The 26,957-nt window shown below is 39.8% G+C and overlaps 1 protein-coding gene across 1 annotated transcript; it reads left to right on the top strand.

Annotated features, from left to right (window-relative positions):
• The first annotated feature begins 708 nt into the window (after window positions 1–708).
• On the top strand, window positions 709–26,957 carry LOC135707032 (putative ATP-dependent RNA helicase SoYb). Its single transcript, XM_065228753.1, has 13 exons — window positions 709–863; window positions 924–1,117; window positions 1,208–1,432; window positions 7,755–8,016; window positions 8,074–8,947; window positions 21,109–21,364; window positions 21,427–21,606; window positions 21,674–22,181; window positions 22,256–22,584; window positions 22,652–23,079; window positions 24,321–25,154; window positions 25,275–25,524; window positions 25,602–26,957. The coding sequence occupies exons 2-13, from the start codon at window positions 935–937 to the stop codon at window positions 26,589–26,591; spliced, it is 5,319 nt and encodes a 1,772-aa protein (XP_065084825.1). The 5' UTR covers window positions 709–863; window positions 924–934; the 3' UTR covers window positions 26,592–26,957.

Raw genomic sequence — 26,957 nt, 5'->3', positions numbered from 1 at the left:
TGATTTTTTCTAAGTGTGTAAGCAATAGAAATTTGCCAAAAGGTATAAGGAGATTTCTATCCGTGTACACTTGTTTCATTACTTTACAATTTAATTTAGGGATAAAATTGTGAGTGTTGATCCTAATCCTTGGTGTTGGTACTGATTATTGGTTTTTTTTATAGCAGCAGATGAACTTTTTTGATGGGTTTCAAGTGACTTCGCACCTCTGAGGCAAATATCAATAAAAGTGTATATTTTACCCATTTTCAAGTTGAAGTTGAGAGAGCGTTTCTATAGAGGAGTGCACGAATGGATTTGAGTTCACTCACTCGACAAAAAGTGACACAACAGCGGGGCCCTGTTTACTAATAATGAACACATATGTGTTCATTTTTAGTAAACAGTGCCCCACTGTTGTGTCACTTTTTGTCGAGTGAGTGAAACTCAAATCCATCCGTGCACTCGTCTATTCATCTTGAGATTTTAGTACAGATGAATTTCGTATCTGATAGTTCCTACCTTATTATATCAATCGCGGAGACCTGTTGTGTTTTACGGGTTTTACGAAATAATTTTGTATTTATTTATGTACTGCTCGCACTACCGTTCGGAACCCGAAAGTTGCTGATATTGTTGTTGGAGTTACATGAGATAAAGCGAGATAGAATGTTTTTGATATGCTTTTTTCCACACAACACTGATTTTTCCTTTTCCTGCCGTTTATGCTTCATATTTGAGGAGAACGCCAAACAATAAATGTGCACGAAGCACGATACAACAGCAAAACTGAAACAGGCACACGAGAATTTCCTGACGACTCATATTTTGTGAAAATTACATTGAAATTTCCATTCTTCAATCTTATTTTTAAACTGTGTATTGTAAGTATAAAGTTTGCTGATCAATATAAAAATAATTATCGTAATAATCTCGTTGTTTAGAGCATTCAGTCATGGAAGACGACACCATTAGGATCACGCACTTTATCAATCCTCATATGTTCTGGTACAAACCGGTTTCGGCATACGTCCACAATCTGGACGAGAAACGGTTCCAGCTTGCGATAGACGAATACTGTGAGGAAAACTTTCGTCAATCCAGCGCCGATGAAGTGTGCGAATCCTTCCCGGGAGAGGTTAGAATTCGAAAAGTCAACATCCAGCTTGACGCCATTTTTTAATAACTAGGACATAATATGTACTGACTCGGTATTTACCTTTTTCAGACCGTTGCTGTGTTGGACTTTGACCGGAACAAGTGGTGCCGGTGCATAGTGGATGAAGTTATCGAAGACAGTAGCGGTAAAAAACGTTACAATTTGTGGTCGATTGATGATGGAGTACCGATCCAGTCATTCTCCCGTTACGTCAATCCTTTACCGGAGAAATTTGCACGGCAAACGAGTAAAGTCAGACGTGGTGCGATAAAGAATATACTACCATCTGAATATGTAAGTATTGTAACATTCAGTAGATTTGATATACCGGCGCGGCTACACCACCGAACTCGGAAAAAATCAGGGGGTAGCTATCGGTTGCACCTTTGTTTACAAACAAATCAGTGCCAACAATTCAAAGTGGCGTAAATGCTTTTGTAAACAATGGCTTTAGCCGTCGATTTCTCGCAAATAAAAGCTCACTTCTCCAAATTAACAATGTTAGCTGGTAGAGACAACCCCCCTTATTCTGCGAGTCACGTGACTCTCTGTCACCGGTAAGGTGACAATTGTCACCTCGTGTGAGGTGACTCTCCATGCAAATCAAATGGAGAGTCACCTCACACGAGGTGACTATTGTCACCTCACCGGTGAGAGAGAGTCACGTGACTCGCAGAATAGGGGGGAACATTCCTCTACCTGATGGTCCAATTAATTTTCATGAGTGAGCTTTTATTAGCGAGAAATCGACGGCTAAAGCCATTGTTTACAGATGCAATTACGCCCTTTTGAAATGTTGGCACTGAAATGATGACTCGCGCTTATTGCTGCTTACACTACACCGGTGTAGTATAGCAAAAACGAAAACGACAAAAGATACCACAAGTATCTTGTAAATGGCAAGTTTTGCTATTATCAATCCTCGAAATTCACTAAAAGATTGATCACTTGCGTAGGAAATCAATTTGGCAAGGCATTTGTGACCAGATGGCCCTATGAAACAGGTCCAAATCCGCCCGTATTTTTTTTGGCACCGTTTATGGCAAAATAGTGAACTTTTCATGAACATTAACGGCAAATTCATCAACACTAGCGGACCGTGAGTTCCAGCCAAAGTCGGATAATCATAGCTTGCCTGCAGCAATTTCTAGAGTAACATTTGAAATGGGCCAATGTCCAAAACGTAAACAAATCGGGTTTTGATACTATTCTTTAGCACCGCTTGATAGCTACAAATCGTGTAGGAAAGTTCCGCATAATCGAGAAAAATCATTAAAAATAACTCGATTTTCGAAACGGCTGATCAACGAAATTTTTCGATTCATTAATAGGCCCGCACGCTGAAACGGCCAACCATTCATTTATTTCATTTCATTGATAAGAGTGACGTAGAAGGGCCAATGATTGAAAAATTTCAAACCAAAGCTAGGCCGATTTGCGTCCACAAATCATAGGCACTTTCACTGCCACGTCGAGTTTTCTAGGGAGTAAATCTCGGGCACTATTGTGACTTGAGGCACTAAATTGTCATCACAGTTTTGTTATTCTATGTTTTCCGGTAGCAGATAATGGCCTGCTGGAAAAAGCGAAGTGGAACAAGAGCCCAAGGTTCTTGATCGTATAACAATTTCTATGTAAAGATCCATTCAGACCGATCGCGTTTGTCATACCTAGTGGTCTTTGGTTTTTTGTTCATGATTCCGTTATAAAAAAACTGGGACTTTGAACAGTTATCTGAAGTCTATGACTTGGAAAATTGGTAACTACACTGCAATGCTCATTTCTGTTTGCAAACTTTGTAAACATATCAAACATAAATGAATAAATAGTGTATTACTGAATTATAAGTGGGATGGGTGGCATTCACTAGCCCGAGAATACCCTCCAGATGCTAGTTTCTTCACCAACCATACATCGGTACACACTTATCGAGTCAGTAATTTTTACCGAGTTTTTGAATTGCGGAACTCTTCGGTAAAATTTAAAAAATCTGTGAAAAATTCAAAGTTGAGAAAATGTGTTTCGAAAATTTACAGACTAACTTCTGTAAACTCCGTGTAATGATGAAAAATAAAATTTTTCGATTTTATCCAATCTTTACGAATAACAGTCATTTCAATTTTAACCGAGTCAGTTATTCAAAAATCCAGTAAAAATACTAACTCCTGTAAAAAATCTAAGTGTGTATACAGAAGCAGCGGAGTTGCATACTCCTCCTTCGAATCAGCACCGCAGCTGAGCTGCGAGTGCTATGAAATATAAAGGACATCGACTTATTACCATTACCTATTTCTCTCCCTTCCGCTCTCAGAATTCGCCGATTCGGTGTCTCTCGTTGTGTTTTCTGCTGAGACTGAGCAATGTTCGATACCGCGAAACATTTCGGCGCAGGAGATGTGCGGTAATCAAAAGTTAAGAATGTAGCTAAACATTTACAATAACATTCTACCAAATTTTCATGTGCGTAGTCCACTGCAACAGCCGAACGTACGAACGAATAGGGTGACTATAGCGCATTTTATGAAAACGTCACAAGTTTTTATGGCTGTTTTAAATCAATAATTACGAAGAAACCATAAAGCCTACAAAGTTACTACCAAAGGCACAAATCTAGGGAACTGCATGGAAAATGTTTTGTAGAACAACTTATTAAACAGAAATGAAAATTTTCAACTTAAAATCTCTAAAATCCAGAGTGATTTGAGATTTGGTCGTAATTGCTTTTGTAAACAAACACGTCAATCGCCGATTTCTCGTCAATAAAAACTCAATCTCGTAAACTAACTATACCAAATGATAGAGGAATCATTTCTCTACCTCATAGTGTTGTTAGTTTTCGAAATTGAGATTTTATTCGCGAGAAATCGACGATTGACGTGTTTGTTTACAAATGCAATTACGCCCAAATCTCAAATCACTCCGGAAATGTATGAAATTTCACCAGTTTTTTTAGTACTTTCAACATACTTTTCAATTTTAATGTATGATAATTAACTTAATTCGAGTTCTTTTTCAAAGAGCATTGATAGCTAAGAATTTAATCTTTCATTTGGTATGTTGAAATCAGAAAATCACATTAAGATTAAAAAAATATAGCTAACCAAAGTTGGCAATACTAAAAAACATAAAATGTTGAATAACTCACTTAGCAGTCATTTCCGACCCTATGTTTCATGGAGATTTTTTCATAACTTTAGGAGCCCTATCTACCCTAAAAATATGTAAAACCCGGAACCAAACACCCTGTATACAAAAAAATCATTAAAAAATTCCGTTGCGCGTATCGCCAGGACAGGATTTCATTTTCATTTTAATTACTTGGACTCAACTCCAATCAATTTTGTCTATTCATCTTTGATCTGATCCAAGGATTCACCACTGGGCAGACCTTTCAAGACAACCTTGAACAGACATTCAGTTTTGGTGTCGTAAGTGAAAAATTTGTGTTGCTTCTCAGTAAGATAGTTAAGAAGACGTTTGAATCCGTCCAATGTTTCAACCAATACACGGCATTGACCTCGCGACGGTCAGTTTGAAGTGAAAACTTAAATTTAACGAAATTCAAAAGTTCCGTGTGAAGAACATGGAAATCAGAAGTGGTTATCACAATAGGGGGATCTTTTCCTTCTTGGCATTAGGCTGGGATTGTTTAATGGAATTTTGGCTGGATGATGGAATCCTCATCCTCCGTGAGCATATCAAATTGATTTGCGACGGGCACGCAATACAAAGAACCGCTGCGTTGAAGTTAAAATTCAATCAAAAGAACTTAAATAACCGTACTTAATGTAATTAAAAGTATTGAAAATTAAATTAATGTACTTTAATTGTGAAATTTCGACTATAATTAATGGTCTTAAAAAGTAGTGTGTCTTCTACACTGTGTAATTAATGTAATTAAAGCAATAGTTAAGGAATCAATTTAATTACAGCCGTTGCCTGCATCGGAGTTAAAGGTTATTGCGTGCCCCTAGATTGATGGCTAACAAAAAAAAAAGAAGAGGGATCAAGAGATTGCCCTTTTCTTTTGCATTTAGGTGCCATGGCGGCAATAAAACGTTTCTCCAAATCGTCTTCCAAGCAAGTTACTATAAGAATCCGAAGGATCGAAGAGGAATTTTCCAAATCGATGTCCAAGCAGGATTACCTCGGGTAGGGTCTAAACAAGGATAGCAGAGGAATAAGAATCGAAAAGGTAGAAATGTGCAGGTGATATTTAGCACTGAAAAGTGGTGTTAAATATTTTTTGTAGCTTTATAGTACGTTCAGACTACAGAGCAGTGTTCGGAAAATCACTCTAAAATCTCATTCATTGAGTCTCCCTGCGAGAATAAACTCGCGTGCGAATGTGGCAAGCAAAATTCATGCTTGAGATTTTCATGCAAATTCACGTACTCACACTCACAACGCCTCATAAAAACCACTCAAACCTCAATTGATAGCATGTTTATGCATGTTATATTAGTTTTCCAACCCCTGCTGCACAAACAAGCGTAATAACAAATAATGGCGCCGACCTATAAAGAAATGAATTTTTCAACCTGAAAAATTAAGTGGTGATTTTTCGACGTTAAATTTTGGCAGGCAAAACTCATAGGCGCATAAATTCATGCATGAGATTTGAGTTTTTGAGTTTTTCCGAACACTGCTACAGAGTTATAACATGTTATAGCGCTATCTTGATGGTGGTTTCTGTGTTGCAATTATTTGACAACCGTTATAACATGTTATAACTGCTCAGTCTGGCCAGCGTTTTAGGTTGCTGTAACTAGCATTGGGGCGATCTTGAGGCAATAATCGATTTTTTTAAATTATCGATTCACCGATTTACTCAATCATTTTGAATCGATCTTTTGAATCGATTCATTTTTCAAAATGGCACAAAATGTTTCAAATATAATGGATCATAGGAAAGTTGGTGCCGATTAACGCCAAGTTCAGTCTAAAGTTAATATTACGTTACATAAGCTATCTTGTTATGACATTTCACTTATAATAGTAATTTTGTGTGATGATTGATATCATTTAGAAATAATTTGTGTGGTATGTACGCAGTAAAAGTTGTAAGTGTAACATACATACATTATGAGAATATAGTAAATGATTATGTTGATTTCATTTGACATGTGGAAGTTTTTGCTCAGGATACCTGATTAGGTGAGTGATTTACTGCCGCTATTCGCATAAGAGTCCTATGTAGATAGGACATCCATAGGACATGGGACTGTTATGCGAATAGCGGCAGTTTATCAGGTTATAATATTCGTTTTACTGGTATCAAATGAACGATTCACATATGAAACAAAACGATTAGTGCGGAAAGTACTTAATTCAGATATCCCAAAACTCATCCTAGACCAAGGAATCAAAAATATCTCCAAATGACAAAATAACAAGCGATCAACGAACCGAATAATAACGCTATGTCAGAAGTGGAAAGCAATAATGATATAATCTTCACCGTTCTTTTTCATGACAAGCAGCCCGTGCGACACAACTCATTCAGGGCGGTAGAAGGAAACGAGCAAATTGTTGGCAAGCTGCTTCACGAAGTAAAGCCGAAGATGATACACGTGCGTTAATGGGAATTTTTTTGTTATGTCTTTTCCCGATTCATATCAAGCTATGTCCTCATCCGTGTATATTGCAACAAAGCAGGCAAGCAATATATCATTATCCTTCTACCACTCGGATCGAGCTTTGTTACAGAGCGAGTTTGTCATGGTAGTCGTAGCAACCGTTTTGTCTGTATCGTTGGTTGCTTTATGTGTATGGATTCGCTGTCCGAGACAAATTTTTTTTGGATCGAAACTAAAATCGAATGAAAAGGGTCGATCCAGTCGATTTTTGTCGTGTTTGAGATCGATTCAAAAAATCGATTAATCGAACCAGAAGAATCGATCTTTTGTGTTCCTTCAGCAAAAAGCAAATAGATCCGCAGGGCAAGAGAGCACGATACTGAATGATGATTTGATTGTTATTTCGGACATTTGATCCACCACACCATTCGACCAGTTTAACCTTTCAGTACTCGTACCAACTTCTGTAACACGAGCACTAGCGTGTGGTAGAAAATACAAAAGTATATTATTTTCATCTTGAGGGCACTTCATGAAACCTGATTTTTTCCATAATATTCATCAACTGTTGGTCTATTGGACATGGGTATTAAATTTCATGAAAGATGATGAGTTTCACGTTAAACAATCTCCAAAGCCGTAGGGTTTTAATTTTTTTCGTGCTGTACTTTGTAGTACTTTGAGTGCTGAAAGATTAAAATTACATTTTCGCTTTGGTATGAATATTCACGGTGTTTTGTGGCTTGCGTAAACTACTGAATTAAACATAATCACAGAGGTACGCCTTCCATTTCAACTTCCCTGCGCGTTTCAACTTGCCCCGGTGTACCTTAAATCATTAAAAGTATTGCCAATTGTACTTTTAAATATTTGGCAAATAGGCTTTTCCCCATCAGTCTTCATTAAGACAACAAAAGTCCGATGAAGGGCATTATAAAATAAATAAATAAATGTGTAAAATGTCGGAGTAATATCTCAATATAGTCCTCGGATGGCATCTTAAAAAACAAATCGATTTGATATGGTCTCTTTTGCAGGTCTACGATAACCAGTCGGACAGGTTAGTCCCGAAGATATGCTCTCGTTGGGATCCTAATGCTGCGAATGTTTTGCAATCCGTTCTCCGCAATTCGACATCAGTGCAGTTTCGGAAAGTGACCAGACATTCAGTGCATAATATCGTGGTCAATTTTGGTGATCTGGAGCTCGTTACTAACAAAAACAATGCATTCAATGCTGCTAATTTATTGAAGGAGATTCGTAAGGGCTTTGAAGTTGAACCAAGCGATTTTATTACTAGTGAGTACTGTCGTTGAAGTTTCTGTATTTTTTTGCTAATTCTTGCTATTTCTACAGGACTTTTGGAAATCCAGACAATGAGTGTCAGCCGTTGCCTTACCAGTGATGAAAAGGAGACCATATCTAGAGTCAATGAATTGAAGTCAGTTAGTATGAGGCCAGTAAAACCATCATCCCAATTTGAACAAAACGGTCTGAAGGTATCTAATGGAATACCTGAAAGTGTGCGAGACCATGACTACAATGGTGTTGAAGAAGATTACGACTTTAACGAAAGCGCTAGCATGGTGAAACCGAATAACATTCCTATGCTTACTCGCAAACCAGTGCCGGAACCGATCTCGGAAGGTTCACATTCAGGAGAGGAGCAATATCCACTGATGTCTCCGATGAATAAATCGGGAATGAAAATAAACTACGAGTTGGAACTGTGGAAGCAAAATAGTCGTCCCAAAAGTCGAACCCCGAACGAAACGCTAAAAGTAGCCATCCCGAAGTCAGACGACAGGGCCAATGGTACCTCTTCAGGTCACAATGCAAAGCACGAAGATTCCCTGGAAAAGCCTAAATCAACCGTATCATTCCTCGCCAAACTGGAGATGCGCAAAAAGCAACGAGCGGCTGCTCAGAAGCAGACCATTCCCGAGCAGGTTCAAGAAAAATCCCCCTACGGTGACATAAACATCATCCCAGCAGGATATCAAATAGGGAACGTAAAATTCGAAAACGGCAAAGTAATTGCAGGTGATAAAGCGGATGCGCCTGATAATCGTAAATCGTCATGGGCCACCAGCAGGCCAAGGAATTTGAGTAAGGAGGGAAACGGCCCCTATCAGCAGCAGCAGAGCGATGAATATGATACGGACAATTGCAAAGTCTACGTGACCAAGAACGGTAGTCGATTCGATCAGGTCATTGAAGATGAAGCATGGTAAGCGACTCGTTTTAAAACTAATGTCCATCTAGACAGTATAGTAGAAAGGCACAGGGGAAGCGGTGTTGAGTTTTTAACTGATATGAAGAAGTTTGAGTTTAGACACTGGCAGCATTTAAAAAAAGATACTTGAATACTAACCATTAAAGAAGTAGGTACACCATTTTGATCCAGTGTTGGCAAATATTATACTCGTTATGTGAGTGTGACAAAACAAGCCCTATTACGTAAGACACTAATAGAAAGTAACCTTTAAAATGTGCTTAACGACGTGTTCGGGGTGTACACCAAACCATTTGTAGAATAGTTCTATCATTTGGGTTATCGTTCGTTTATGGCATTTGTTTATTAGGGTTGTGATCCAGTCGTTGATTTGTTGATTTTAACTTTTACGAGTGGGTCAAATTAAAGAGCCTGAATTTATAAAGAGACAACATCTTATCCATTTGACAGGTCTTCTGCTCGATTGGAATGACTTTTCCTATGACTTTGACAGACTATCGATTGTTCCAATTTTGACATGTCGCCTCTTTATAAATTTAGGCTCTTTAGGCCAAATCACTCAGTTTGTTATGACTTTCAACAGCAATCATAAAAAAGAACATTAGACATAAGCTAGTTGTCGGATCTTATCTTATAGCGAATTCGTTTATTATCGGAGTTAACACCAGTTCCAACCCAGTGCGAAACCGAACTTTTTGTCAGTGTGAACCTCAACCTGAGCTAGGTTTTAAAAACAAACGAGCAAACTGACGTTTGTCAGAAAACAAGCAGACCCAATCTTGATACACGATCCAGGTTGGAACTGGACACTACCTATCATGAGCTACGTGGTGCGGAGTCACTCGTTGTAAAACAAAAATCCAACGAGCAGGGCCAACACCAAGGCTTACGTCCCTTAAACAGATTCGTTCGAAAGATAAAGCATTAGGATCAACATTTAATATTTTATCCTTAAATTAAATTGTAAAGTAATAAATCAAGTGTATCTTTAAAGACTGTCCAAATTTATTCATACCAATGCAAAGGAAACTTAAACATCAAAATAAACGAGTCTGAGGGAAACCAGTAAAAGCATTTTCGACCGTTTGACTTGATATTGATCAGTTTTTTACTTGATAATCATTTTAAAGCAAAATATTGGCTCTATCAAGCAATTGTAATCAAACAATGAGAAATTCATGAACGATTTCTCAATTTTTGTTCTGAAAAAGGCGCCAATTTGTGAGCGGTGTTGAGAGGATGTAAACAAAGGCAATAAAATTAATATTTTTCAAGCAAAATAACTTGAACTTATTTCAAAAGTGATCGACTCCGCACCACTCAGATCATGAGCTTTCGTATTAAAAGTTAAGATTTCTACCAGATTGACATGAGTTATATCAAGGAACAGTATGTAATCGATAAAGTGAATATAATTTTAGGATTTCCGCAGTACACGCAACACTAATATCAATAAATGGACTCGTAATTGCAATTTTCACAATACAGTCATGATCTGTTATAAGAAATTGATGAGAGTCACCGTCCGATCAATATCCGATGATATTAGCAGAGCTTCTTGATGCATGATGCATGCATGATAGTGGTCTAGATAGAGATAGAGATAGACATAGATTTGTTTATTTGTTATGTTTCCATCAACAGACTAGAAATAGTCCCAATGATGTGTTGTAAAAAAAAGTTCAGATTATACAGACTACTTACAGTTACAAACGAAAATAACAAGGAAAGCATTGTCTAAAATTGTACACTTAGCTGTTGGGCGTCAAGCTCCTTCGGTCAGCAAAAAAAAAAAAAGGCAGAGAATCTTCGGCGAAGCATATTCTGGTTAAGGTTGAACATTTATGTTCACTTGTTGCAGAATTGCTTCGCAGTCGATTCTTCCTTGCAGAGTATCGGTGACGGTTAAGGCTCTGAAAACATCTCTTCGGATACGTAAGGGCTCGACATTGATCAATTGGCAGTATTCCAACGTAGATCATACGAGAGAGCAATAGAGCGATTTCAAGCAGTAAATGTCTGTGAAGTTCTTAGTAATATTGAAGACAAAGCCAAAAGTTCTGGACGCTTTGTCGACGACATACGATATATGGTGTGAGGATGTCAGCAGTGTTGCTTCCACTCACCTACTATAAAAAAATATTTTTCGGAATTATGCAATCATTAGATGTTATAATGATATGTTGTACTAGTAAGTAACAAGAAGAGGGTGTAAAGTATGTGTTTGACTCATAAAACCTGTCAATTACGCTTTCAGAACGTCCCAATCAGCGATCTTATGATTCGTGAGCGTTCACTCTGAGTAAGCGCTCACGAGTCGTAAAATCGCTGATTGTGACACACTGAATGCAATATTGACAGATTTTATGTGTCAAACATATACTTCATGACCTCTTCTTGTAACTTACAAGTACTAATTAGCATTATACTATTTCATGATTTCACAATTCCGAAAAACATTTTTTTATAGCAAGTGAGTGGAAGTAACCCTGTATGTCAGCTTTGAGTCCGGAAAATAACGCCTAAGTCGTGCCTAGTAGTTTGTAGTTGAAAATAATCGGTTGTTTCTTGCGTGAGAAAGTAATGATTATACACTTAGCTGGGTTGACCACCAGTCGGTTTAGACTACACCAGTCAACAAAGATGTCAACAAATGTATTATATTTACAATATGATCCACTCTTTCGCTTAGCTGGTGAACCGAATTTTTAGCGATGAAAGCACCTCTGTGGTCAAAAAGGCTACCAATGTATTTGTTTATCGTCACGAGGGGTAAACCAAATGAAAATTTGTTTAATATTTCACATGAATGTATTTCAGCATTTAATTTTATTTGAATTTCAGATAAATTTTTAAGCAATATACACAATGTAATTAATGAAAATAATTTGACTTTTACTTTTGTAATAAGTGCTATATTCGCACCCCTCGATTGTAATTGAATGATTGTTGCTGACCTTTTTCAACGCTAGATGGTGCGTGAAGCAATATTTTGCGGGTCGCCATTGCAACATTTGGAAAAAGCATGAATGGATCATATTGTTAATATGATATATTTGATGTCAACCTAATTTTGGAGAGAACGGCAGTCGGCGAGTGAGCGAATGCGCAGAAAAACTTTCAGATCGTCTACAAACGATAATCTGGCCCCTGTGATAACATGGTGAACGTCGTCGAAGTAAAGGAGAAATACCAATGGTCCCAGATGGCTGACCTGATGTATACCGGACTTTGCGCAGTAGCTTGCTGAGCGATAAGTACCCAAAGTTACTGTCATTTGGCGCACCGTGAGGTATGAACGAAACCATCTTGAAAGATTTCCGCCGATCCCTAGCCTATCAAGCTTAGCGATCGCAATTTCGTGGTTCAGCTTATCGAAGGCTGCCGTAAGATCTGTGTAAATAACGTCCGTTTGGGTCCGAGCAATCAAACTGTCTGTGATGCAAGACGTTAGGCACAGCATGTTCGTAGTTGTGGAACGCCCATTAATGAATCCGTGTTGTTCTACACTTAGATATTGCTTGCAATGCGCATTTAGGAACTCTATGACAACCAATTCAAAAAGTTTTGATACAGCACTCAGCGACGTGATTCGCTGGTAATTGTTAACGTCGCGTTTACTTCCTTTTTTATGAACAGGAAACATATCCGCAGTCGCAAGACGGAAAGATGCCGCTGGAAAGAGATACCTGGAATATGCGGCGCAGTGGATCTAAATGACAAGTGGTGTTCTTTTTCAGAATAATCGACGGAACACCATCGGGTCCAGCGTTAGCTGAAGTATTAAGTTTAGATGCTGCTCTAGAAATCGTATCTGTAGTGGCGTCGACAACGCTACGCGTTTGGTTGACCAAAGGAACATTACTGTCCGCGGAAGTAATGAGATTAGCGGAGAGTTGCTCGTCTTCAAAGACACTAGCAAATTTGGCTGAGAATAGGTTGCAAATGTCTTGTTGATTGCCAGCTGTTTCACCATTCTCATTTACGAAGTTCCAGAAGGATTTTGGGTGTGATTACAGCCGCCGTTGAATCCTCCTTTGATAGCGTTGAAAACAGAGACGACTTAACTGCTTATACTCGTGGTTGAGTCTGACATAGCAGCATTTCAGCGGCAGTGTGCGGAATTTAGTAAATCTTCTGAGAGCAGCCTTCTTAGTTCTTTTCAACGAGCGAAGATCTATCGTCATCCCACGGGACGCGAGACATATGCCAAGACGTGAGAAAAGGTTTGTGCAGCAATGTTGACGTTTACAAGATCTAGAATATGCTCCCAATCTAGGTTAGATTATTTTCGATCACGATAACTAAAGCAGGGTGATGATGCACTTCCTTGACTAAAGGTTCGGGTGCCGTGGAGAGGAAAGGAGCTGTATCACGAGCACTCACAAAGCAGAGATGCGGTTGTTTTCACTCAACTGTCCAGGAGCTGGATGGCTCCTACGTGGAAAGATGAACGCTCTTGATCAGGACAGAAGAATCCACAATGGGTTGGAGTCCATGCAATGTCCGGTAGGTTAAAATCGCCAAGAGCAATAACTTTGTCGGAAGGGCCTGCTTTGTCTGAAGTGACCAAGACGGATCGACAATGTGCGTCAATAAGCTCCAAGTAGCAGGTTCGATCTGGAGGGATGTACACTGCACAGTGAAGCAATTAACGACCACCAAGTTGAATAGCCACCCACACTTGTTTAACCGTGCTTGGAATTAACTGCGATAAGGACGCCTCCCCCAGTAGTTTTCCTACTATTATTCGTGTTTCGATCGCAGTGAAATATTTCGTAGCCAGCACCAAATACATAGTTTGAAATGGTTCGATAATTGAGCCATGTTTCGGTCAAAACTAATATGTCGTAACAGTAATCCACGACGGCCAGATGATAATTTTCCATGAGGCCGTTCATAGCGCCTACGTTCTGATAGTAAATCGTTATGTCCGACCTCCACTGTTCGGGAACAATGGAAGTGAGTAGTGGGCTCTCTTCTCTATTTTTGTCTTGATCAAGGCTAATAACCACTGATTGTCCTCAACATGTCGCTTATATGAAGGGACAAAAATGGATTGGGTGGATCGATAGGCAAAGTCGCTTATACGCATCTACGGGACAGTAAAGAATCTTCTTCCAGCAACATGATCGCACAATTTCTTCAAAAGACGAGCCCCCAAACAGGAAGATGCCCCATGGGACCATGTGCCAAAGGTAAACAATTACTTTCAACGGCGATTTCTCGTGAATATATACTCATTCGGGCAAATCGACACCAGCATCTGAGAGAAAGTTTACTCTATAAGATATACTGCTTAGTTTATGTGAGCGTGTTGTTATTCGTGAACAATCGACGTTTAAATGCATTGTTTACGTTTGGCTTGTATGCCTTTTCACATGTTGCTCGTGAACGTTATGGTGAGCTTAACACGGTCACTGAGAATAACTCAGAGAGAATGACTTCTAGTCAGTTGCCCTAAAAAATTTGTTATGGTTATTTTGCTTAACGACGTGTTTGGGGTATCATTCAAACCATTTGTGGAATAGTTCTATTATTTGGGTTATTGTTCGTTTATGGTATTTTTTATTATGGTGTTCAGCGCTGAGTTCCTGCGATTTTTAGAAATTTCCCCATATCTCTGAGTATAACTGACAACTAACTCTCTCGCTCTCGCATATTTTGGCTTACGTCATTGAGCGACACGTATGTTAAAGTCTTCCAAAAGAGCCGCGCTAAGAAATTTCACCAAGTACCACACCCTACAACTCAAGGACCATTATGCGAGGATCAATCATGCGTATCAACAAACCAGTCGCCAATGTTATCGGCGTTATCAACGAGATGTTCAACGGAAGCTTCGATCTCACCCGAAAACTTTTTGGAATTATGTGAATGAGCAACGAAAGGAGTCTGGCCTTCCATCGACTATGGTACCATAGAGGTAACTTGGTTGACGGTACTGAACGGCGAAGAAGCTTCATCCCCTCAGGACATTTGCCATCTGTTCTCAACCAAGTTTGCGAGTGTATTCTCGGATCAGAACCTACCTGACGAGCAAGTTTCTCTAGCAGCCAGTAATGTCCCAATGTCTGGTCAATCTTTGGTAGCTATCAACATCGACCTCGCTATGATAACTAGGGCGGCTTCGCAACTGAAGTCTTCATTTTAGCCTTAACCTGACAGAGTTCCTTCCGTCTTTCTCAAGCAACACATCGATAGCCTGGTGGCTCCTCTCTGCCTTCTGTTCGAAAAGTCCCTCTCCAGTGGGGTGTTTCCTTCCTGCTGGAAATCAGCTGAGATGTTTCCAGTGCATAAGAAGGGATGCAAAAAAAAACATCCTACGATGGTTCGCATCGTATCTATCTGATCGTCAGTTGGAAGTTGCAATCGACGACTGCCGATCTCCTTCGTTCCCTGCCACTTCTGGTATTCCGCAAGGTAGCCACCTCGGCCTGTTGATATTTCTTGTGCATTTCAACGATGTCAATTTCGTCCTCGACGGTCCATAACTGTCGTTCGCAGACGACATGAAAATCTATCTCCGAATCCGAGCCATGGCTGACTGCCACCTTCTCCAACTCCAACTCAACGCTTTTGCTAATTGGTGCCAACTGAACGGCATGGTTGTAAATCCATCAAAATGTTCAGTAATCACGTTCTCACGGAAGAAACATCCAATGACATTCAGTTAGATCCTAGAAGGCGTTGACGTACATCGTGTGAATCACATTAAGGATCTGGGAGTCATCTTACATTGTCAACTCACATACAGCCAGCATATCTCGTACGTGATCGACAAGGCATCCAGAACGCTCGGCTTTATTTTCAGGATAGCTAAAAGTTTCACGGACATCTACTGTTTGAAGTCGCTTTACTGCTCCCTCGTCCGGTCGGTGTTAGAATTAGTGCTGTGACGATATCGATAATTCCGATATTATCGATTAATATCGGGCCTAATATTTATTTTTTTTTTAATTTAAAAATCCAATATAAACGTTAATCAAAATTCGATATCGGTCAGATGTTCTATTCATCGACATGGTTCTTTCATTGGTGGTTCTATCTCCAGTTGAAGGATCTGGAGAAAGATCTCTACCGCTAATTTGGTATGGAGTAATCACGAGGGAATGGTTCAACGCAATAATAACCGAAGTGGACGACTCATCTCGTACAAAAATTGATATGAATAGGTACCCGAGGAGTGGAGTCGAACTAATGACATGTGCTATTTTTCGGTACTTATCATAAATAGGACAAGTTTTTCCTTTATTTAACGTCGGTCTCTGTTCCGCAATCTAGTGCCAATCACCGACGGACATCGATTGCCATCCATTGACGGCAATCGAATGTGCAGGAAGGCAGCTTCCACACCTGCGTACGATATCGCACCCATTCATTCAACACACATGGGCCGGGACCAACGGCTTTACTTCCCTTCCGAAGGAAGACGTGACCAGAGGTTTTTATGCCTCAGAAAAATCCCACCGACCTCGGCTTTGATTGAACCCAGACCCATCGGGGTGTTAGAAAGCAGTCACGCTTACCACTACACCACCGGCGCCGGCTATAAATAGGACAAGTTAGAAGAGTACGTTTCCATGTTTGTTCCAGGTGGCTCTGAAACATCTGTCAAATATTATAAGCTCGGTCCCTTGGGAGCGTTTGTTTTCGAAACACGGCGTATTTTGAGCGATGTAGCCACGAAGAGTGGACAGAATATGTTTGTTTGTGTAATGTCGATGTTTTTGATTTTCAAAATGAATTATGATGTTGGAAGAGAGTTAAGTATATTTCATGTATTTTCCATTGAAAATTGGATATCGGACCCGATATCGAAATGATATCGAAATTTTCAGAAACCGATATCGATAAATACGACCTCTTCACAGCACTAGTCAGAATACTGCTGCCCTGTATGGAATCCCAAATACCAAAACAGTGAACAAAGAGTAGAGTCTATTCCACGACGATTCATCTGGTTTGCCCTTCGACGATTGCCTTGGAGGGATCCTCATCGCCTTCCAAGCTACGAAAGTCGGTGCCAGTCAATTCACCTGGATCCTTTGTGGAGTCGAAGAGATACGACAAGGACCCTGTTTGTGGCAGACATTCTACAGGGCAGAATCGATTGTCCTTCTATTCTACAACAAATCGAAGTTAACGTTCAACCACGAGCACTCCGTATCAACGCAATGCTTAGGATACCTTTTCGTCGTACAAACTATAGTTCGTATGGTGCTACAAAGGGTTTTTAATCGTGTTGCTTCCTTATTTGATTTTCAACTTGGCACGCGCTACAAATTTTCTGGGTTGATAATTTCCCATTTCCGTGGGAATTTTTAATGAATATTACCAAGAGGAAGTCAGCTATCATTAGAGTACCTTTTGTTTTTACGATTTACGAAACAGTTGATGGTAGTGACGTATTTTTATCTGTTCGCAGTATGTTCAACAATGTTTGTAATATTTTTACTTCTATCACCTGCATGCAACCTGTTGGCCCAGACCTTATATAAATGTCATTGGGTAATACCCACTACTGCTGCGCCTTTTCAGAAGCATATGGGAATTCGGGAAGTGGAGCATATTGGTAATTTATAATATTTGCTTATATGTAGTAATTTACGATTCTATCTGTATTGTTATACGACTTATTTGTCCTTACCCACCAAGACGTTCGATTTTAAATGCCAATGCTGCCACAAGGGGCTACCACATACCACGTAAACAGTTTTTGAGATGTTAAACATCCTCCCTTTTCGTGGTGCAAATTTTGAAAATTTGGTATGGATCGTGAACATTTGCCCTCCTTTAACGACCACGTGGTATATGGATATCCCCAAGTCATTCCTTCTTATTCTGCGCCTCGTGTGAGGTGAGGTAACTCACTGTCACTAGTGGGGTGAAAAAGTCACCACGAGTGACGTGACTCTCCGTGCAAATCAAATGGAGAGTCACCTCCCACTAGTGACAGCCAGGCTTGCCAAAAGCTCCATCAAGAATCATCAATAAGCTGAGCTCCAGCATATTTTGATGATGAAATAATTTGCTCTCACGGAGCTATACTTGATGCTCAAGCTGGGCTCTTGCCAACCCGCATCTTTGTGAGGGATGCGGAGCTCGTTCTCGTATGTACATCGACTCTGCCTGCCGAGCAGAATTTTTTACTTCGAGATGCGCTCGCGCAAAGCAGTAAACTTGGAGCTTCGTGATGTATTCGTAGAGAGCTTTGCTCTTGATGGCTTCTCCCAGTGCGCATGAATGAGTGATTTTGTATTGTATTCGAGAAAGAAGTGCACAACCAAAAAGTGAAAAAAAAAACATTATGGAACGTATGCATACCCCAAAGTGGCAATTGTATTCATAGGGTAGCTGTCTATAATCTATTCTATATATTCGTGTTGAAAATAAATGGATTTGTTTTTGTTTGGTTCGACAACTATGCGAACAAAATAAACATATTTTGAAATTATTTTAGTATTTGAGTGCAGGGTAAAGCAAAATAAAACGGATTGCAAAGAAATGAAAATAAAAAGATCTTCGGGCAGGGCATCTAAATCCCTGCTTATTTTGGGGTGCGATTAAAAGTGAGCTGTGGGTATTGGGGTCCTTGTTCGGGATGCGGGGACCCGTCGGGGTGAAATTGATACAGTGGGGTTTCGCCGGTTTTGTCAAGTTGGTTTCCGGATCCATATTCGGTTTTGCCACTTTCGGGCCATTTTCTGTTAAGTTGAGCAAAGCAGGGGCAACATTTTTTTCGAATGTAAACAAGAAGAAAATAAAAAGGCATGACACGCTAAAAACCATTTACCCAAATCCTATATTGTTGAACTAAACGTGCTTTTGAATTTAATTCAAACCTAAAATATTTAGTTTAAAACATGCTTTCAATTTGCTTTCAATAATTCATATGTTTAGAGCTGTGTTTTGTTTTAAATTTTTTCTCACAAGATTTACACTTCAATTCACCATCTGCTGAATCTCCTAACTTGCTGAAGAACAGAGCCGTATCAAAATTTGATTTGTGTTTCTGTGACAACTTGCAACCAACTGAAGGCTATGAATTCTCGATGAACATTTCAAATGGTCCTATCTGCTTTGATCGATTCTCTTCATCGAATTTCTCTTTTTTTATAACCTTTGCTATGCAAACAAATTTCGCGCTGATTCTACCATATAGTTTGATAAAGGAGATTCTTATCTAGCGTCAAAAACGTCAAATACAACAGGAAAAGGTTTTTCAGCTCAGTTATTGACGAAAGAGAAAGTCGATGAAGAGAATCGATCAATGCAGATAGGACCTTTTGAAATGTTCTCTAGAATTAATCGATTCAGACTTCACCTGACTTAAACAACGCTAGACCAACAATTGAAATAGGCGGAACAACAAAATGTAAACAATGGCTTAAAACATAAATTCTTCGAAAATCAAAGCACATCCAAGCAATCTAACGCCATCATCTGATAAAGTAAACTTCCTTTTTAAAATGGAAATTTTAGTTAACGTGGTAGTGTTTTGATTCTCAAGAAGTTTGTGTTTAAAGCCATTGCTTACGTTTGGTTGTTCTGCCTATTTCAATTGTTGGTCCAGAAAGATTTCCGAGCTACCGTGTGTGCAGCGAGGGTAGCGAATTGAATGAATGAACATGTTAAAAGGCAACGGGAGAATACGAAGACAGCACCAAGAGATAATCCATAAACGGAGTAATTAGTGCCTTTACTAGTTTTTCCCTCGTACATTCTAAGTCAGAAATATAATTTCGTTTATCCACTCATAAAGCACTTAGCGGAAAAAGCGATCAAAGATTTTTGTGACTGAGTTTGAGTAACCCAAAAAGTGGTCCCCGAGTTAAAAAAAAAATCATCAATCTCTAAAAATGTTACGTTCTCTGGGAATGATCCTATAGGCCATTGTATAATATTGAATGGAAGAACCGTGCATAAATCAAAGGCCGTGTGAGCTCTCTCCGAATACATAACGAACCTCTATATTTACGGTTTCACCGAGTCCATCCCGAAGTTCAAAATGTTGTTTGGTGAGCAGAGCCGATGTAAATCACGCCTCACTCAAGAACGAACCCCGCATCACTCATCGTGATGCGTGTTTGTGGAAGTCCAGCTTGAGCATCAATCTGAGCTCGAGCTCTTTTGCGCTCTTTGGATTTGACACCATTCCCGAGCAAAGTCTGAGATCAAATGGAAATCTAAATTTGATGTTGTGATTTCGCTGATAATGATTACTCAGGTTGCTGTCGTTTTGGTCGTTTTAGCGGTTAAAATATCAAAATTGAGAGCAAAAAAATCTGCCTGTGACATCACATTGAAAACTATTTCTGCTATCAGTGAGAGCAAACTGAAAACTAAATTTGATATAATTTTTTCCTGTTGATAACAAAACAAGTATTCAATTTGATGTTATGGTAAGGCATTGAAAACAAACTCGAAACAACATATTTTTGAAGAGCAAATGTACAGCAAAATGAAAACAAAATTTGGTATCAAATTTGTGAATTGCGAAACTGAAATCAAATTATGATTTCAGTTTGATGTTGATATCAAAACTTGATTTCAATTTGCTCTCATTTTGATGCTGGACTTTGCTCGGGTTGCTCTTTATATGTGAGGGATGAACTAGCTCACGATGAATGAGCATCTATACGGCATAATCTGAGTTTGAGGAGTTTAGGCAAGCCTGGTGACAGCGAGTCACCTCACCTCATTCGCGGCGTAGAATAGGCCTCATTATAGAGAAGTATTTCTTCTTCCCTTTTAAACTGATCTGATTTAATTCATCATGATACGAAAGATTTCCTAATGCTTAAAAAGCATGGGCAGTTGGTGAAATTTATGTGTAGCTTTAAATTATTAAACCCCCAATGATTTACTACCTAAATTTACCATGTTGATATTAGACGTATGTAGATATTGATTTTACATTTATCAAAACGTGAATAGGAAAAACAAATATGTAACTAAAATATAATACACAATAAAGCAACGTTCCTTGGATGAAGTCAGAGTTTGTTTTTATTAGAAACAAAGCAACAATTTTTTTCTAACAGAAATCCCGATAGGAACCTTGATATGCCGCACCCAACAGAAACAAGTTAGTTTTTCATTCGGATTGATCCCCACTGCAACCAATGCCTTATCTGTTCTTTTCATTGCAGCATCCGTTCGAAACTGTGCCACCAAAGGTTGCTGGTGCACGGTAACCGAATTCCAAAACCGGTGGAAAGCTTGGAGAGTGCAAACTTTTGTCCGGAAGTCCACCGGGAGCTGAGTATGCTCAAATTTCGCTCAATCCATCGCATCCAAACGTACGCCTGGCCACACATATTACGAGGAAATTCCTTTTTCTGCGTCAATTCTGCAACCACTGGGAAAACGTTCACCTTCCTACCGGCCATCTGCTCGTCTGTGAAGGTGAGATCTATTCGCATTGATCAGTAAAAAATATTTATGTCTCATTTGGAATAAAATTACAGAAAATGCACGATGAAGATCTGGCCGTAGACGGCGCAGGACCATTTGCGATTATCATTTGCAAATCTTCCCGAGAAGTTCAGAGAGTGGCGAGGTATTGCAGGAAAATGTTGAACAGCGCAGTTAACGTATCGATGTCAGTGGTTGAAGCTTTCGGCGCAAGGGATATTCCTAAGGCTTGTGTAAGTGATTTGTGAAAATGGTTAAAATGTGCTCGGCAATTCCCACAACGTATTTATCAAATTTTAGAATCTCTTGCTGAACGGATGTGCCATACTGGTCGCCACTGCACCTGGTCTTCGACGGGTTCATGAAAATATGCCTAATGCTATTGTAAAAGAACGCGTTCAATCGGTCGTGATCGACAACATTGACACCATCATCGAACGCTTTGGCAGCGAGTTGCAGTTGCTTTGCAAAATTTGTGATAAACCAGAGCTGCAAATGGTGATCACCACTACGTACTGGAGTCCAATGTTCTTCGGTTTTTTGAAGAGGTACAAGAATATGATCATGTGTATTGGAGCCTATCTGGAGGCGGCCATCTATGGCAAGTCAGATTTGGTGCTGCAACTGAACTCGAGAGCAGCTAAAATAAACGAGGTAGTGAAGTTTGTACAACGGAATAATTATCAGAACGAACGGACAATGGTCATCTGCAGTGAGGCTGCCGAAGTACACGAACTGGTGGAAATATTGAAATCGCAATCCATCACCCACATGTACTGCAACGATACTAGCACACTTGCGCAAATGGGTAATGCAACTATCTTTTAGCAGATTTCTCTAGTCAAAGCCTTATTCTTCAACAACCATGCACATTTATTTCAGACGGATTCAAAGAATGGGACAATCAGCTACCTGGCGAAATGCACGTCATGATTTGCAGCGACGCGGTCATTCCCGATTTGGAAATCAGTAAGGCTCAACACATCATTCACTTCTCGCTTCCCAGCTCGTGGACAATGTTCACCAGACGGTTCGCTTGCTCGTTCGGTTACTATCGGGATCCGTTTCACGAAGATGAGAACGAATTGCGTAAACCTGCCTCTTCGATGGTGGTGCTGGACGAGAACAACAATGAACAGTTGCCAAAATTGGTGGAATTTTTGAAAATTCACCACCATGAAGTGGCCGAGCCGATCGTCAAATTAGCTAACGTAGGTTTTAGACTGTTAGCTTTCCGTCGTAAGGTTTAATTTGAATATATCTCGTATCCTTTTACAGAACATTCGCATCCAGCAGGAAGAGCAGAAGCTGGCCGAAGGTAACCATGTGGACTTTTGCTCCCAGGTACTGGAGTTCGGAAAGTGTCGTACGGCTGGTTGTATGAAGCGGCATCTTTTTACGACCAGAGACCTTTCATACGGGGACGTCGTTCCTTCCAGTGGCATAATCAAATTAAAGATCCACAACATGTTTTCGCCGACGCACTACACGGCTCGGGTGCTGGAGCACCGAAGCTATGGGGCAAAGGACTGGAAAGCAGTAAATGATGCTCAGGAATTTTTCGCGCTTGACATTGCGATTCAGCAGCATTATTCAAACGAAGATCGTCATCACGATCACGGAACCGTTCACTATAATGATTGGTGTGTAATCTTCGACGAGTTCCGCTATTGGCGCTGCCGGATTATAAGCATTGATCAGAAAAAGTGAGTACGGAAGTCTTTTTTTTTCGTCGTTCTTTTACAATTTGTTAAACGATATTTGCGCCGCTCAGTCGCAATTTACACGGTAAGGAAACTTGAATAATGGACGCATATATCCGGAGTGATTTGAGATTTGCTCATTGTTCTCAAAAGAAAAGAAGCGCTCCTAGCGAATCCTATTTTCTACGTTTATCCGTAGGACGAAGAAAATCTAATGGCGTTTCAATGCGTTAGGACGGAATTGAAACTCGTAGAACGAATTTAGAATCAAGAAGCAGTGTTAGATTTTAGACAATATCTCAACAATTTGTGACTCTTTATTAAATCCAACGGTACGTATGGAAAGGTGAATGAATTTAGAAGTCATCTTTGACAGAAATATTCCATCTTTTGTTTAAGCTCGTTCGGAAAAGAGAGGTAAAGGGCGGGTTGTGCTTAGTAGGACGGAAATTAGATCAAAAACCCTACAGCTTCGTTTTCTGAGCACAACGATATTTTTATCAATCGCTTAGACATTCATCTCGATTTTTAAATCAAGATTTAAATTTTTGATCGTTGGTTGATATTAAATCTATTCGTTAGCTCACTCCCATACAAAGTCCTGCCAAGGGTCGCTAAAATAGTGATTTTTGCTAATGTAATCGTACTTATTTAAAATAGTTCCAGTGTACCAAAATTGATGAAATTTTGGATTTCGGTTTCATTTCTAATGCAGAAATATGTATTTACCTCAATACCCCTAAACAACCCAATTGCGTGGCAAGTATAATCATACTCTATGTCCAGGGAAGTCGAGAAATTTTCCAACCCGAAAAATTCATAGACCGGACCGGGAATCAAACCCAGCCACCTCCAGCATGGTCTTGCTTTGAAGCTGCACCTTTACCGACTGAGCAAAGGGAGGCCCTTTTACTAACGATGTGAACTTGATGTTGCTATCTTAAGTGAGCGGTGAACGGGTACCACGTGGTATTGATTATGAATTGGTCCAGTGGGACAAGTTTGCTTCCATTATTCAAGTTTAACAAATCGACTTACCATTTTTACGAGTTTTTGTGTTTTGTCTCATTGGTGAAATGAAAGCCAAGCGTAGGTATTCTTCATTTCAACACTTATCATCAAATGTATCTACCGAACGGCAAGCAATGAAAAAAGCAGCGATACGGTTGCAGTTCTCTGTAGCATAACATCTCCATCTGTTGAATGTTTTGATTAATTTATGTTTTACCTTTGTTTAATTGCAGAGAAATTTCAGTTAGTCGGAAGGTTAAAGTGAAGCTACTCGACGTAGGCCGAACGATTGACTGCGTATCTTCTGAGCTGTTGCATTTGCCGGAAGAATTCCGCCGGTTGCCACCGCAAGCAATCGACATTCGCATTGTAGGTGTTGTTCCGCACGATTTCGAGCTGGAATGGGACAAAATGGTTACCCTAAATATCCGCGAATGGATCCATCGGTATACCTCGAACGACAAGTTCCACGTGGAAGGCAAAGTGTTGCTTGCGATAAAGGATACCATTTGGGTTGATACGGTACGGCTGGTGCAACATTTGGACGGAATCAAAACCGAAATCATGGAAATTCATCTGAAGTCGGAAATTGTCGGAAAGAACTTTGGTGTTGCGGATAAAGAGCCGCTGGAATTGTTGTCGGAGATGGTGGAGAATTGTCAAGCCTTCCAGGACAGAGCAAACAAAGCGACAGGTCAAGTAGAGGAAGCATTATCTGATGTGGAGGATGTGCACATACAAAATGGGAACAAAGTATCCAACTCAGAGGTTTTTCAATCGGCCCCGAATGTTATAGAGATAGATAAATCAGTGAAACCAAAAGCCCTGAAACCGATTGAGTTGAGCGAAACGGACTCAGATGATTGTATTCCTGATGAAAATGTACCTGATGTTAGTTATAGTGAAGTAAATAAGCCAACAAGCGCGAATGAGGAATTACAAGTGGTAAAACCGAAAGTACAAAGCTTTAACGAATTGTACGATGAAATCGACGAAGAATCTACGTATGAAGTATATATTTCTCAGTATTATGCCCCAGACGATTTCTACGTATGCAAAGTTGATAAGTGAGTAATTCCAAACTTGCTTAAAATTAAATACGTAATAATAATTCTTCCCATCGTTTGCCAATGGCTGAAAGTCTTTTTTTTATCAAAGAAACCTAACCTAACCTAACCTACCCATAGATTTTCTTTCATTTCGTCAATGATCTGCAATTTCACCGAAGATGAAACGAACCTGGTTCCTCTGGAAATTGTAGAAGTGGGAGCTTACTGTTTGGCTTTGTACGACAGCAACTATCAACGAGCCAAAGTAACGCACATCGAAGGACGAGACATTCGACTCTTCTTCCTGGACCTTGGAGGATATGAAAGCTACGGACAGATAGATTTGTTCAAGCTCTCCGATGATCTACTGAAAGCAGCGCCGTTTTGTGTAAGTTCCATTTTGTTCTATTTCAATCTTAACCAATCGTGATACAATTAAGTTTTTGTTTTTTATTTATTTATCAGGCAATCAAAGGTGAGGTGGCGTGTTTGAAACCGCGTGAAAATGAAGATCAAGGCTGGAGTCCCGAAATAGGCGACAAGATCTACGACGAAGTGTTATGCCATTACAGAAGCTTCAATGTCAAAGTTATCGAGACGCTCCGCAATTCTCACGTGGAATCGCTGGTAAAATGTAAATGCTATCGGCTCCTGCTATTCTCTCCGGAGCAAGAACTCGAGTCATGGATATTTGATGAAATTGTTGAACTGAAACTAGCGCGGTACATTGAAGAAGAGAGACCATTTGCCTTGGATATCAACTTTGGAGATGACGATTATCGACAGATGTTCAACCCCAATTATGAGCAGGAAAGTTCAAAATTCGAAGACGACAATGAACCTCGCATTGTAGAAATTGTGGAGCCTAAAGCAGACCAGCAATCCAAACCAGTAAAAACCTCATCGAAGCTCACTTTACTCAAAAAACGCTTGCGGAGAAAGAAGTCCATCACTAACATTGCGTACCCTCGCTTGAAATGCGACTTCCGTAGTCCAAAAACGATTTGGCGCCAGGATGAATATCTCATCATTATACGCGCTGTTGCACCGGAGAACGTTCAGTATGATCTAACGGTCGATTCAGATTCGTTGAAACTGTGCTACATTGCCGATGACGAGAAGTATCTTTTGTCGGTTGTGTTCTTTGCTGCAGTTGTCCCCGAACTTACCATCCACGAGGTGCGTGGTTTATCGATTGTGGTTCGCTTGGCCAAGTTGGTTCAAACAATTCAGTGGCCTTCGCTCATGAAAAACGGTGATAAGGTACCGTGGTTACAGCAGTGCATCGAAGTGTCCAATTCGGATGAAACGGACGGTACAGATGGAATGCGTAACACCTCACCGGCAGTGCCGAATTTGGAATCCACTGACAGTTTGAGCGAGGAGACTGATTATGACGATCAGTTCGACCGGTTTGATCCAATGGCGGACGATTATTTCATGAAAGACGTGTAAGGTGGAGAAGGATATATGCTATTTTGGCTACAGAAAGTGTACTTTTATCAAAAATAAGCGATTCGGGAAATTTTGGGAGACATTTTTGTTTTGCTATGCTAGCATACTGTACACGTTTTTATTAATGATTTTTTTGTCAAAAGTACAGAACTATGGAGTTTTTAAGCATCTTATTGTTATATAAAAGCATTGGACAAACACGTAACTGACAATAAATAAAAATAACAGGTAAACATATTTTTCTTTAGTCTGTCTTGTGGTAAGCGTCGCGTAACCATATCATGTAAATAGGAATTCCAATAGATACAAGATTTTATTGCGAATATCACCTTGAGTTTTGCAGAACGTCGTTCTCTGATAGCTTTT

Source organism: Ochlerotatus camptorhynchus, unplaced genomic scaffold (genome assembly GCF_037179485.1).
Source record: "Ochlerotatus camptorhynchus isolate MF236.1 unplaced genomic scaffold, CSIRO-AGI_Acam_v1.1 ptg000302l, whole genome shotgun sequence".
In the NCBI taxonomy this organism is placed as follows: domain Eukaryota; kingdom Metazoa; phylum Arthropoda; class Insecta; order Diptera; family Culicidae; genus Ochlerotatus; species Ochlerotatus camptorhynchus.
This window is presented reverse-complemented; position numbering and strand designations above follow the sequence as displayed.